This window comes from Numida meleagris, chromosome 1, assembly GCF_002078875.1.
Source record: "Numida meleagris isolate 19003 breed g44 Domestic line chromosome 1, NumMel1.0, whole genome shotgun sequence".
Taxonomy (NCBI): Eukaryota; Metazoa; Chordata; class Aves; order Galliformes; family Numididae; genus Numida; species Numida meleagris.
This window is the reverse complement of record NC_034409.1, coordinates 58,331,288-58,346,348: the sequence shown is the minus strand read 5'-3', so window position 1 is coordinate 58,346,348 and position 15,061 is coordinate 58,331,288. Positions and strand designations below refer to the sequence as shown.

At 38.1% G+C, this 15,061-nt stretch overlaps 1 protein-coding gene across 1 annotated transcript in view; it reads right to left on the bottom strand.

Moving 5' to 3' along the window:
* The window catches only part of DGKI (diacylglycerol kinase iota), a 174,628-nt gene that overhangs the window by 65,057 nt on the left and 94,510 nt on the right, over window positions 1–15,061 (bottom strand). Inside the window, exon 23 of the mRNA XM_021388553.1 lies at window positions 3,467–3,567. Within this exon, the coding sequence (XP_021244228.1) occupies window positions 3,467–3,567 (101 nt within the window). The remainder of the gene's footprint in view (window positions 1–3,466; window positions 3,568–15,061) is intronic.

Genomic DNA, 15,061 nt, shown 5'->3' with positions numbered 1-15,061 from the left:
TAATTGGTGTGGCAGGGAATGGATGGTAAGCATAGCATTCTGGAATTAAATTGTAGATATTCTGCCAAAGCCTAAAAAGACACGTAAATTGAGTCTCTTGTGAGCATCAAGTGAGACATACATGTTCCTGAGAGCTACAAACGTGCTGCAGTAAGCTAACCTCACTTAAAACACCACAGCTTGAAGAAATACTACTGCAACAATGTGAGTGGCCCAATGTGAGTTCCCTTAGAATAGCAGAATATATTCTCAGTTTAAAGGGACCCATATAGATCATCAAGCCCAAATCCTGGTTCCACATAGCTCTACCTAAATTGACTTCTGTTGCTCCTCACACATCTTCCCCTCCAGACCCTTCACCACCTTTGTATCTCTCCAATGGATACTCTCTAATAGCTTTATGTCTTTCTTATATTGTTGAGCACAAACTGCACAAAGCGCTTAATGTGAGGACACAGAGCAGAGCAGGACAATCTCTTCCCTTGTCTAGTGGCAGTGCTGGGCCTGATGCAACCAGCGTACAACCGGCCCTTTTGGCTGCTGACTCATGTTCAACTTGCCATCAACCGGAACCCCCAGATACCTTTCTACGGGGCTGCTTTCAGACTCCTGTCCCCAGCCTGTACATATATACCAGCTGCAGAATCCAGCATTTGCTCTTGTTAATGCATTCAGTGACTGCCCAGTCCTCTAATCTGCCAATGCCTCTCTATCCTTGAGAGAGTCAACAGCTCCTCTGTTTAGAGTATCATTCATATTTATTTTGCTAGCACACAATATCTGTATTTAAATTTTTGATTCAGACTGATAACATTTCAATCTGTCACTCACCATGGGGATTTATTTCTTCTGGACAGCAAAACTCCTCCTCCTCTCAACCCCCCACCCATTATGGCCACCTTGGAGAAGAAAGGAAAATTGCTTTTCCTGCCTTACCACTTCCCTCCTCCCTCTCATGCCAAGAAACTTTTAGCAGCAGTGCTCCATGAAGAGGTTTGCTGATGTGGACTGAGACAGCATACTTATTCCAGAGAAGTGTTTAACACATTATAGTGCCAGGCAGGGAGTGATATGTAGACCTGCTACCAGAAAAAAAACACTTGTAACCAATAATCTATGTCAGAAAAACAATTAAAATGGCTATCTGCTCTTCTTCAAAGGAGCGTTTATGTTATTTTCCTGCTCCCTTCCTCATAAAAAATGAAGTTGTGTAGTCCTCTAGTGTAACAATTCAGCTCGATGTCTAACTACATCTGTTTCCAGAGGAGATACAAGCATCTTGCAGTAAAAGTCACAGGGAAGCTGCGATATTAGTCCCATGCTCAGTAAGCCACAGGGATTTTCTTTTTTTTTTCCTTCATGGAATTCAAGGAGAATACTTAAAACAATTTGATTTCTGACTATTTAGTGAGCATTTCTTTTTTCATACGAGATTTTCTTCAGACATAGTTAGCATTAGCTAGGATTCTTCAAATCAAGATTAGCCTCTTGTAAACTAATGGCTGGACAACTCCGATAGGAGTTACTACAGTTTTACGTCCAGAAAAGTAGGCAGATGACCGTGAATGTATGCTGTAAGTTGTAAGTATCTTTATACAAGGCTTTCCTAATAACTGCAGAGGGTAAGGTAAGGTATCTTCTCTGATTTTATTTTTGGAATTTGATGGGGACATCATTTGCTTTCTCATATTTTTCATATAAAAACAGTAATTTACAATCATTACTGAGACAAGTAAAGGAGGACAGAGGGGAAAAGCAACTTCATGAATAGAGTCTACAAAGAATAGTCCAGCTACACTGTACTATCAAGCTGAGCAGTCAGCAATGCGAAGAAGAGACAAAAGGATCCCACTGAAAATAGTCTATCAGTGCCTAATAGCAACCATTTTAACTTTTGGTGTACAAACATCTACTTTTTGAATGAAAACCTCTTGAGTACATGCTCAGCAAGTGATCAAACGTGTGTGTAGTCTAAAACCAAATCTCAAAGCTGCTAGATAATTATCTGGCCATTTTCTACTATTTTATAATGTTATCATAACGGTTTTTGAATGTGACAAATAATTAATACCTATGTATAGTTGCAGTGACACCAGTGTGAAAAGTTGCATATCTTTTGTCAGACGATGCAATGGCTCTTAATGATTACTTAATGCATACTAAATACAAAAAATTTACACCTGTTGTGGGAATGGATGAGGATAGTTGCCCTCAGATGGAAAGGCACAGGAAGAGTCACCAAAGCAGATTATTTCCAGTAGGGTTGCAAACACATCTATCCAAGACAGCCCTAAGGATACCCAAGGTCAAACTCTCAACTTGAAAGAAATTCTTCTCCAGTGAGCCATAATCCTCATCTTATTATAATTCTCCTCAGTCCACAGATTAAGGCTTAGATTGCTCTGATTATGGCTGAAATCTACTAACAGAAACTTCAGGAAAGGCTGTCAGGACCTACATTAAAATTCAAGGCATATTAGTTCTTTTGTTGGAAGGAGCCCAGATGAACTGGGAGAAGAATAAGGAGGGGTGGGACTGGAGGGGTGAAAGTGAAACAGTTTAACTATCTTCCAACAGTAAGATAAGCAAACCAATTAAAAGGATTGTCATCCTGTAATTACCAGAGCTCTCTATATTACAGAGGGAGCTGAAGCTTTGTTGCACAACAAACAGTCATGCTTGTAATTTAAGATGAATAATGAGCCAGATGCATGAACAAGACTCTATTAAATTGTTATCACAAGCAGACGTGTCCCTCATTGATTAATGACTGTGTGTCACCAAGGAAAGGAACTCCATTTCTAAGCATGGATCATCGTCATCAGTGTTGCCAACGCAACCATCTGTCTGCTTTTGACTTACCCCTGAACGTGGCAATTAAACCATTACATGTGGAAACAAAACAGTGATTATTTTCTTATGTGCAAAATTTAAGGCTCTTAAAGAATAAAGGAAGCCAGATTTCCTTTCCAAGATAAATACACCTGAGCAAAAACCATGTTCATTGCAGGGCAGTTGGACTAGATGACCTTCAAACGTCCCTTCAAACTCTGAAAATTCTATGATTCTATGATCACCCTCTCAGTTTGAAATTGGTCTCTCATTCAGTTTCAATTTGGTGATAATCATAAAGCCTTGGTAAACTTCATATGCTAGCAGAAAGTCAGCACAGTCAACAGAAAGACACGAATAAAAAGGAGTGAAAAACACTTACTTTACAGTAAATAAAATCAACAAGCAGAAGGCACAAGTAAGAAAACTCCTGAATACTGACTCTTTATACAGACGGTATTCATATAGAAAGAATGTATGTGCACATACTCAATTAGATGAACATATAGCTCACATAGGACTCATCCAAAATAAATGTTTGACCCCGGATTGCTTTTGTTTTGCTGTTGTTAATGTGAGATCTATATGTAATGTTCTACCAAGAGCAGCTACAATCTGGCTTCTTCCAACTTACAAGCTTCACGGAGTTTTTCCTTGTCATAATGTAGCCCCTCATATTCTTGCAAATTAATCCGGTTCACTCGGATCCGCAGGCGATCAGGGATGGAATGAGGACTGCAAAAAAAAGAAGAAAGCTTCTTAGACAAAGCTTTCCATGGAAGAACAAAAAATGAAATACAATATGAATTAATTTTAACCTTTTCTGAAAGAAGAGCAAGCCTCTTCAAAACTTCAAAACACCACTGTGTTTTTACAAGATTAGGACTATTGACTACACAAAATAGATGTTGTATCTTAAATAACAAGCAAGATCAAGAAGACTATTCACTGGCTGTGTACTCTGGAATTGCAAAGGTTTTTCTGAGTTCATCAATCTCTATATAGATACCCTTTCCCATTGCAAACTGCTTTTTTGTACATCGCTGAAGTCAAAAAAACTACAAAGCTTTGCTTCAGGAGACAGATGCTTTCTTGGGAAGTCTTTCAGGACAGCTGTTTCTCTATTCACCAGGACATTCACCAGGATCTCCAGAGGATCCTCTTTCAGCAGCTCTGTTCTGGGGAGCAGGAAACAAATTGTTGCTGAGAACTGGATAGCCAAATTAGAGTCCAATACACACATGCCGGGGAGACCATAAAAAGAAGTTTGAGTACCTCGTTTCTACAGATTTCAGCTAGATTTATATGTCTTGGCTGCCTGCATACTTTTGAAACCTTCCACGGGTTCCTATCCAGAAATTTGAGTGGCCACTTACTGATAGGCAGTTGTTTTGAAGAGCTTTGTTTTCATACACGTTTCCATCTTACTGTTACTACTAGATTTTGTTTAACTGAATGCTATGTAAACTTGGCCTCATTTGCATTTTCCACTAGTAAAGAGAGAAAGATAGCTTGTGTATTATAATGCACATATAAAGTGCCTGTCTTGACAGGACCATCCCATCTAAAATTAGATTCTTCATTTGGCGTTTGCACCAAAAGATTGTCTATTTTAACTTTGTTTTAATCTAGTTAAAAACAGAACTCTCAATGCACACAATGGCTTTTAAAAGTTAAAATTCTGTGCACTGTCATAGACAAGCTTACTGTTTGCTCTATTTCAGTGTTAAAATATTTGACCTTCAGGATGGCCAGTTTAAATGCCAATTCACACCTCAGAAATGTTATTTTTTTATTTTTATTTTTTTTACTTTTTAAGCAAGCCATTTTCTTTTTGGCCTGAAAACACTGCAGACTTAACACACGGTTACAGATGGTAATTGGCAAGTCTTTCAGTTTCCTTATTGCATACTTTCTGTCTGTTGACATAAACAGCTGTGCCGTATATGGACAGATGAAAGTAAAGACTGAAAATCAAGTACCGGTATAAAAATAGCTCTACTGACACAAGTACTTCTAGTCTAAAAAGTGATTAAGGATAATGAATTGAGGGTGCCTCAATAATTGAGGTCAAAGACAACAGGTTACAAGAAGCTGCGCTCCTTCTGTTCTGAACATGGCTTTCCATATTAAAATGAAAATACATGAAGAATAACTTAGAATAAATCATTAATGCTAACAGTGGCTGCAAGACTGATGCATTCAGCAGCATATAGGCTGTTCTATGTGTTTTCTGTGGTGACTGACAGGGACTATCGGTTAAAAGTGCTCCAAGAAACCAGCAAACTCTCCATATGTAAAGCTTGAAAAACACATGGGGTGGTAACTTCCAGCAAAGCTTCAGGGAACAGCTTAATAACTCACGTGCCACTATGTCAGATCAGCACTCACTACCTGCAGTCTATAAAGCTAGCTCAACAACCAGGGAATACTAGTGCATGCAAGTCAGAGGAAAGGCACATAGATGGAAGAAGAATGTAACTGCAATGTCTGACACTTTTTTTCCCCCTAAAATAACTTTAAATGTCATGTTGCTGGATTAGAAATGGACATAGTCTGAGGAATTATGTTTCCTTCTCAATCATACAAAACACAAGTTTCAAAAATAAAAACTATGGGAGTTTTTGTTTTTAGTTAAGAAAAGATAAGAAATAAGAAAACATAGGAACTTAACTGCATAGGGGAAAAAAATAATACAGTGCATGTAGTAGGGTTCATGAAAATGACAGACTGAGCACTGAAACATGAAGCCTTTTACGCACTGGTACAATACAAGAAGAAGCCATGCTGCTTTTCCCATGGTATTCTACCACCATGCATTATTATGAAGGTAGCTCAGTCTTCCGGCAGATAGGTTCACAAGCTGGGGATTAGTGGTAGGTCTGGGGCAGTGACTGATTATGAATGATGACTTCTCTGAGCTCAGCTGGGAAGAAAGGCCACAGAGAGACAGGAGAATTCAGCAGTCTTATTTCTTCTGTGACACTTTTGAATGTGCTACAAAGATAGCCATTCCTGCTATGCCCATAATTAATCCAAATGTAATTAAACCAATAAACCGTCTCAGATCAGTGTTTCTCCTGAAACCAGAACCAAATCTGTACTGTTCTGCTGAAGTCTTAATAATCCAAAGTGGAATTTTATTGAAAAAAATGCTTTTCCATCCCAAGTACAAAATAAGTGGTTTTTTTTCCAAAAGCTGCTACCCAAATAGGACTTGGTCAGTCCAGCGCTGGTGATGTTTGCACTTCAAACAAGAACCACACCATATCTGTTTCCTCACTCCTTCTTTTCCATTACTTCCTTGCTACAGAGCTCATCAGTGTATGATGCCCAGGCTTCTCCCTTCCACTCTGTGCTGTAGTGCCCAGCACTGCTCTCCATAACAGAGGGAAAAATGGACAGAAACAGAACTTGCCATTTTGCCCATATGAGAAGTTCAGCTAACCTAGTCATAAAAGTATAATCTCAGAAACAGTTTTCTAGAAAAAATAAGCTGTTTTCAGAAACACAAGTGCTAAGAGGCCTTTTCAAAGCAGTAGAGATTTTATATACTTAGGTCTAGTCACAAGTAATCCGGTCGCAACTCAAGTACATATATGTATGTGTGTATATAGATGCACAAACATACACACAAGAAAAGTGTTTATTCAGTGACTGAAATCTGAGGCTTTGGTCATGATTATTTGCAAATACTCTTCACTCTATCAGAATATGGTTGCTGTCTGTCATTATACTGTCATGTTCAATTTCATCACCTATTCAAAATAGCTTTGGCTCTAAAAATTCATATAGCTGAATATTCACTCCTTATGATAGCAGACTGGCATTCGACATGGTGGGATACTGTCCTTATCAACCACCTAATTAGTTCATTCTCTCACATAACTCATGCTCTGCATACAGAGTTCTATTAAATGCAGTTGAGCAGAGCAATTCCAACATCAATATTATTCTAATCATCACAGACAATATATAAGAATCCTCACCAAATCCTTAAACAAATTGTGCTATTCCTTTAGTTTAGACATACTGAGCACATTCAGAAACCACAAAGCTCAAGGACAAAATCATGTCTACATGAAAACAGTGTGGTGAATATCACTGAAAGCAAATGTTAACATTGTATTAATAGAAATGGATATTTCTAAGCTCTGTATAAAACAACCTGCCCAACTGTAAGGACAGGAAGAAAAGCATTCCAGATAGAGCAGCAGAAAATTTATAAATAAATCATCCCAGACAGCAGCACTGCAAATCAACCTAACGTATTTAAATATATTTGCACCTATTATTCTTGAAAATAGTGTATTACATAGTAAATGAAAAGTAATTTAAGGTGTGATGAGTGAATTCTTCTTAAATAACCTAATTAAGAAACTCGTTCCCCAGACAGGCCAATTCACAGAATCACAGAATCACAGAACTGCAGGGGTTGGAAGGGACCTCTTGAGATCATCAAGTCCAAACCTCGCTGCAAAGCAGGCTCCCTACAGCAAGCTGCACAGGCAGGTATCCAGGTGGTTCTTGAACGTCTCCAGAGAACAAGACTCCACAACCTCTCTGGGCAGCCTGTTCCAGTGCTCCGTCACCCTCACTGTGAAGAAGTTCTTACACACATTTGTGCGGAACTTCCTATGCTTCAGTTTGTGGCCGTTTCCCCTTGTCCTATCACCAGGCACCACTGAAAAGCATCTGGCCTCGTCTCTTTGCCTCCCACACCTTAGATATTTATAGACATTACATCCTAAAGGTCATATGTCCATGGGATCATGAACACAGATTCAGGTCAACTGAAACATTCTGCTCATTCTTGTTGATTAGCTATAATGGTTTCAGTTAAACACAAGCCTAAATATCAATCTTCTAAAATCAAGAGCATAGGTAGACTATTTTACCATATTGAATTTTATATGACAGACTTTTGATTAGCGTGAACCAGAAGTGCACATTTGTGGCATTATTTGATAACAGTCCAAATGAGCCTTGCAGAACAAACCATGAAAGATTTTATAGAGATGTTATGAAGTCCTCTCAGAATTATTTTAATTCACCCTCATAAAAAACTAAATAATTTCAGTAATCAAAAATTATTTTCATTCATTTTTTTTGGTTGCAAAATATCTGCAAAGTAGAAGAAAATACTATTAGTTTCTATAAAACAAATAGAATTTAACTTTTCCACAAGAATACAGAAGAAGACATAAATACTGAATAATTCTCATTTTAAGGAAAAGGGCATGCTTTCTGGAAATTCTTAAAAACTGCAGACAGTGATTAAAAAAAATAGCTTGTTGTTTGTTTTAAAGCCTTGTCCTCTGTGAGAGGATATTCATCCCATGGCACACCAGGGTACACATGTTAGAATTGCAACCACTCTTTGTATAGGAATAGGTCTTTAGAAAGTCAACATTATCCTGAATAAACTGTTCATAAGGTGGACTCATTTTAAACATGCACACACAACAACCCAATTCCTGCTGAAGACTGCTTACTGAAGAAAAAAGATGCATTTGTTTCCTTCCTACATCTCAGCTGTATGAAATAATAAAAAATAAAATCTACACACCTCACAAAAAAAATGAGAAGGGCTTTCCTCCCTTTTCCCACTTCATCACTTGTGGTTCAAATCCACAGAAGTAGTAGCACACACCTAATTCTGAGATTACCAATAGAACCTCATCTACTTCCATTCAACAAGAAAACCCACTCAGCTTTTCCCATAACTGTAATTTCTTCCTCTCACCCCAATTAATCATACAGCAACTGGCAAGACAATGCCAGCCAACTTGGGGCACAGCTGTTTTTCTTAAAGAACGTACTCTTTTCTCAAGAAAGAGAAAACAGGCAGAGGCAGTCTGGGTCTTGCTCTTGGTGCTCCTGCACAGCAGGCAGGTAACACTGCTATGCCACCAGGCTGATAACACTGTGAAGATAAACTTCTAAATTATATATGCCTTAATCTCCATATCAATTATTTATAAACTCTCTGAACCATTTCTTATTCTTTGTGTCTGCATGAAGGAAAGAAATAATAATGATGATTAAAACAGTCCAACAGTTCTAGGGGATCTAGTGACAAATTTCTGATAGGTCTTCCAGAATACGTTCCTCATCAAACTACCCACATACAGATTTTAATACGATTAGGCAAACAGTAAAGGAAGCTAAAATCTCCTCCTGCCCCCCCCCCCCCTTGCAAAAATTAAACTTTGGAGAACATCACACTCCTCTGGGGCACGTTTGCAGTGACAGATTAATGAATTACCTATCTCCTAGAGAAGAAATAAACATGCAAAACTAATTGAATGTTCCAGTGTTTAGAACAATTGGAAAATGGAAAACAGCAACCAGAGGAGAAAAAAGATCTCTGACTTTGAGATCTCAATGGAAAATCTTGCAAATGATACTTTAAAAATAAGTGTACTTTTGACAGCTTTTATCTGCTTAAAACATAAGTACTTCTGCAACAGACCAAAATAATCCAGTTTCTTCTGATGGACAACTAACAGTGCTTCAGAAAAGCCCACTGCTATTTTAAGGCAAAACACTTGCTGAGTTCTTACCCAATAAGTGCACCCACAAGCTCCACTGCAGAAATGTTGTATTTGTTTTTTCCCTTCTGTTTGTTGAGTTTTACCCCAGATAGGCCAGGTTAACCCAGTGATACAAAGCCTTTCACTCTTTTTTACCTCACGCTTGCTTCAGCAAGTGCACAAGTGTTTTGCTGTATAAAAACTAGACCCACCTATACACTTAAAACACAAGCCCAAGTGCCAGGGAGAATCCTGGTCTTCATTTTCCTTCTCTTTCAACAGGCAAGCTCTAGTCCTCTCATGATTTGCATTCCCAAGCACTGTGGGTTCTGTGACAGTAACAATCACACTGAAGGAGCCCACTTGCCAAACAGGAAACTCAATTTCTAATAATTTATTTAATAGAGAAAAGGAAGATGTTTACAAGCACTTTCATTCTTACTTATGCATTTGCAAAATAGCTCACTCTTTAACACATTCTCCCATTTTGCCTCATTCCCTCCATCAGACAATTCTCATATTCAACCCAAAACACAAAACATTGGGATCTCTAAATACAAAAATGTTTTCCTTTTATCCTTTTGCTATTCATGTAGCCTGTATGCCATTCATACAGATACTATGTGTGCACCCTGCTGCAATCATTATTCTGTCAACTCTATTGAAGAGTTGAATCTCTTTACCAAGAAGGCAATATTTGTATTTCCATTTACAATGATTTCGCAACTAAAAAAAAAGCAAATGTACCATCATATGCACATCCTCCTCATTTCTAATAAACATACAGCTGGAAAATGGAAGTCTCCCTTTCTTTTAAAAGAGACTCAATTAAAAATGCAACCCTTGTATTTACTCATGCACCCCGGTACAAACATCTGAAACAGATCACACTATAGTTTCACTGTCTCTGCAACAAAGACCATATGCACCAAATAATTTTGGCTGGCCCAGATCCCCATGCATACACTGCTGTAGAAAACCTGGAATTTATCTAACACAATCTGTATCTATCACTAGGACACTGAAGAATCTGCCATGCTGCTCAGTACAAAACGTAGCTCAGGCTCATTACATATTGCTCAATTAAAAAAAAAAGGAGCATTTGAATCTCAAAGCCATCACAACCCAAATCAAATTTACCTAATACCTCATGGGTTCTTATTTTAATTTGCCAGACACATTAATTGGCAGCCACAGTGCAGCAGCATGTTTAATCTATTTTTACAGATGTTAAGATACAGAATATCTTTGACTTATAAATTAGTTTGGGACTCATGAATCTCTCTCTCTGCTTTCTTCTGACGACTGATATCAAATGAGACATTAAAAAAAACTTTATCAAAACTTGGAGGTCATCTTCCAAGGGATATCCCTAAACTTGGAGACAATTCCCCCTGTCCCAGACCCATGGCTTGCTTAATGTTCTATGTAAGAACTAAATCTTATCTCAAAGTTTTTGTAGAGGCTTGCTTAGGATACTAAATCAATATAAGAAAAGTTTTTTGAATTACTTTTTGTTCCTCAGCAGAGTACAGCAAATATGATACAAGGGGAAGGCACACTGAATTGGAAATCTTTCCTTGTTTGCAAAATAACAAGGAAGAACTTGCAGCTTTCTGAAATTTGATGAAATCACATAATGGTTAAGGCTGGAAGGGACCTCTAGAAGTCATCTTGTCCAGCTTTTTTGCTCAGTCAGGGACACTCAGAGACACTAGCCCAGGACCATGTCCATCAGCTTTTGAGTACCTTAATAAATGGCAGCCTATGCCAGAGTCCAGTCACCACCACAGTAAAAACACTTTCCCTTATGTTCACACTTCTCTGTATGTTCAGATGGCACCTCCTGAGTTTCAGTTTAGACCCACTGTCTCTTGTCATCTCACTAGATACCACTGAAAAGAGCCTGGTTTCATCTTCTTTACACCTTCCCTTCAGATACAGACACTGATGAATCCCCACCCTCAAGCCTTCTCTTCTTCAGCCTGATGAGTCCCAGCTCTCCATCTTTCCCCAAGGTTCCAGTGTCCCTTAAGCATCTTCACTGCCCTTAGTTGGATTCTATCCAGCAGTTCCATGTCCCTTGAACTGAGGAGCCCAGGACTGGAGTCAGCACTCAAGATGTGGCACCAGTGCTTGAGCTGATGGGAAGATTCACCTCTCTTCACCAATACTCCTCCTACCACAGCTCAGGATACTATTAGCTTTCTTCACCATGAGGGCATGTTGCTGGCTCATTATCAACTAGGACCCTCAGGTACTGGTGAAAATTTCTCTTTTTTTTTTTAAGTATTCAATCAATTTTCCCCCAAAATCCTTTGTTTACTGAACATTTATATTTCATCTATTACAAGTGCTCAATTTTCAGAACAGAGGAGAATTGGTGGGTTTTGTTTTTACATATACCACTGATTTTCTTATATCATGAAACAAGAATCATGCTTGGAATCAAGTTTCTGCTCTGAATATCTGGACTTATAACTCTGGAATTTGCTATTTTCCATCATGCATCTCCAATTCATTAATTTGACAATCCCGTTTGAAAAGACTGGTAAAGCAAGACAAGAGGAACGCCAACACAAAACAAAATGTTTTGGGGTGTTTTTTTGAACAAATATTCAAAAAGTATTTTTGAAGCCGAACTACATTTCTTGAGTTGAGATATTAAGCTGTGAATTTTATTTTACTTTTTAACTATGGACATAGAAATTTTCATGCTATCACATTTCCATAAAGGGGATGAATTAGAAGTATTCACATACAGTGGTACAAGTGTTTTAAAGGGGCCAATTCACCACTACGACTGTGTGCTCCCCACTTCTAACCAGGGCTTTATTTTCCATAACCCTGCTCAAGTGATAACTGCTAGTGGTGATCACAATGGCTGCATCTGACTTAGGCAGTTAACCATCAGTGGCTGTCACGATGGATGTGACTGATCGTGATGGCTGCATCCAGCTAAAGTGGATTTACGGAAAGCCTCTCATCTAAACTGTTTTCAGAGGTGGTACAATGGTCCTGTATGTCAGATTGTACTTTTGGCTTAACCTGGTCACAATCACCAGACCTGCCTTGCTCATCTAGCTTATGTATTGTGCATTGGGATCTTAACAGGTGAAGCCACTGCCCCACTCCTGGAATGCTGTCACTCTTTTATAACTGGATTTTACTGTTTTACTGTTCTATCTCCTGGCTGAATAACATATAGGGGAACAGCAAAAAATTACATAACCTTAAAGGTAGAAAAAAGCCAGATACTCACACAGTGAAGGAATCGGGGGGAGCTGAGACTCTCCTCAGGTCAGCAGACTGCACTTTATGGATACTATAGGCAGTGGGAAATGAGTGGCCAAGAGAAACGCAGCACACAGTGTGGACAGACAAGAAAAAAAGCAGGGGAGAGGGGGGAGAGGAAGAGAGAGGAGAGAGAGAGAGAAAGAGAGAAAAAGAGATTGGAAAGAAAGTGGAAGAGAAGAAAGACATACATTTAAACAGAAACAAAAGGAATGTGTCACATGAAAGTTGAATGAAAATACATGCAGAGCTCCAAGGCCACATTAGGAAGCCAAGAGCAACAGAAGACATGCAAGTGGAGAACAATATTACTACATGGCACTTCAAAGCTTTCTAAAGACAAGAGCAAGGAGGACAAATGACAAGCCAGGTAAACATCTATGCAAAGACTAGGAGCCCCAGGATATGTGTTCTACAGGCACTGAAAAATTCCAAGGCAGCAGACTTTGGAAGCAGGTCCAGAAATGCAAACAAACCTCAAAGCCAAGATCTGAATAAACGCAATTATCTCCAAACAAAGTCAAGATCTGAATGGATGGAATTGTCTCCAAAGTTTGGTCAACTTCAGTTAATTTTAAGAAAGAAAAATACCCTTACTAGAAGATTTTGTATCCACATTGGAAAATTGCTGTCTCCATCCCTACTTCATGTACCTCAGGGACACAGGCAATTTTTTATAGAGTATCCCAAGACCGACTCTTATTGTTTATATTTAAATAACCCCTATGTTTCCTTCAAGTGAATGCAACATTGTTTTATCTATAAACTCTTCCCTCTTAGCTTTTTTACATCACGAAGACTATTTCTTCCATTCTTCCTGAACTCAAACTAAAAGATAACTTTTGGGGCCTGTACAATGATCATTAACTAAAACTTACTGAGTGGGATATTGAATTGTAGTTTCTAACCAGAAAATTACTCCTAGAAAATTCAGCCACAGCTTCTCTTTTAATTCCGCAAATACTTTGCTTTTAAACCACAAGACTAAATTTTTGGCTTGATCATAGAAAAACAAAAACTTCTCTCTTTCACATATTAACCATGATCAATAAAGGATATTCAGTTCAAGTAACTCCACAGTGAAAGATTTTTTCCTCAATTTGATTCCAAGGTCAATGTTTTATTTAATTATTTTTAAAAAACTAAGAACTTTTACACTGTTCTAAAGCGCTCTTCAGCTTTCCCCTACACCTTGAGAAAGGCAAATTAACAGATAAAAAACTCTCAATGGGAAGGAATTTCAACCTTGAAGGTTTGTGTAGAAACACAAGGCAATGCCTGTGCAATTATAAGGTACTAAAAGCACAGTAGTGGGAAAACAGAGGGGAGAAAAAACAGGTCAAACAAACAAGGTCTAACTCATTTTTTTCCTCCTATACAAGTGTCCTCTCTAGAAGTATATACATGTTTTGAAGGAGAACAACTACAGTCAGGAAGATTGGCAACTCTGACAGACAGAAGAGAATCATTTTTCTAAAGCCCTCATGCTCCCAAGTGGAAGAAGTTTGGAGTCTCTGTTGCCTCTCATCTGCACTAAATATGGGTTCTTCAATTTGAAATACTGTTATTCCTCAGAAATTAAAAGGCACCCACAAGGCAAATGACAAGCTCACTACCTTTTCTAAACCTTCTCTCTTCAAAACTCCCAGAACAAATAAGAATAGGATAAGAAAACAGAAAGTTAGTGTAAGACTTCTAAAAAATAAAATAATTTTCCACTTATGACATTGGATTAGATATAATTTCAAAGAACATTCCCACTGTTCTCCTTATCCATCGATATATCAAGGCTGACAATAACAGCAGTTCTGAGTTACTGTGACACAAAATAATTTTAAAAACACTTTTCTTGCAAGGAGCTCAGGAACAGTTCTCCAACAATTGCAGGGATAGCACCAGACCTACTCACCAATTTCAAACATCTAACATTTAGGTGACAAAAAGAAATATATACATAAATATATATAAAATATAAGAATTTCTAGGAGATTTCAATGGACTGAGAATATACCAGATATCAAGTTAAGAAGTGTAGAAACACATTTAATTGAAAGCTTTCTCTTGTGAAATACTACAAATCAGCATCAGACTGAATTAACTTCATAAAATATTACATGCCTCCTAGAGTTTAACCTTTAACATTCCATCTACTTTTTGTCACACTAGAAGATTCAACTCCAATCTCTCATTCCCCTTCCACACTTGTTAGAAATGAACATACACACATATATATAGATAGATACACATTATTTCCAACACGAGGCTGAAACTATAGTAGTTGCCAGATCATCTGTATTTTTCCAAAACACAGGTGTGCAGACAGATATCTTGATAAATAAGAAGGCTCAGATAGCATCAAAGCACAGGGCAACATATCCAAATGAAGTTAAACCAGAAAG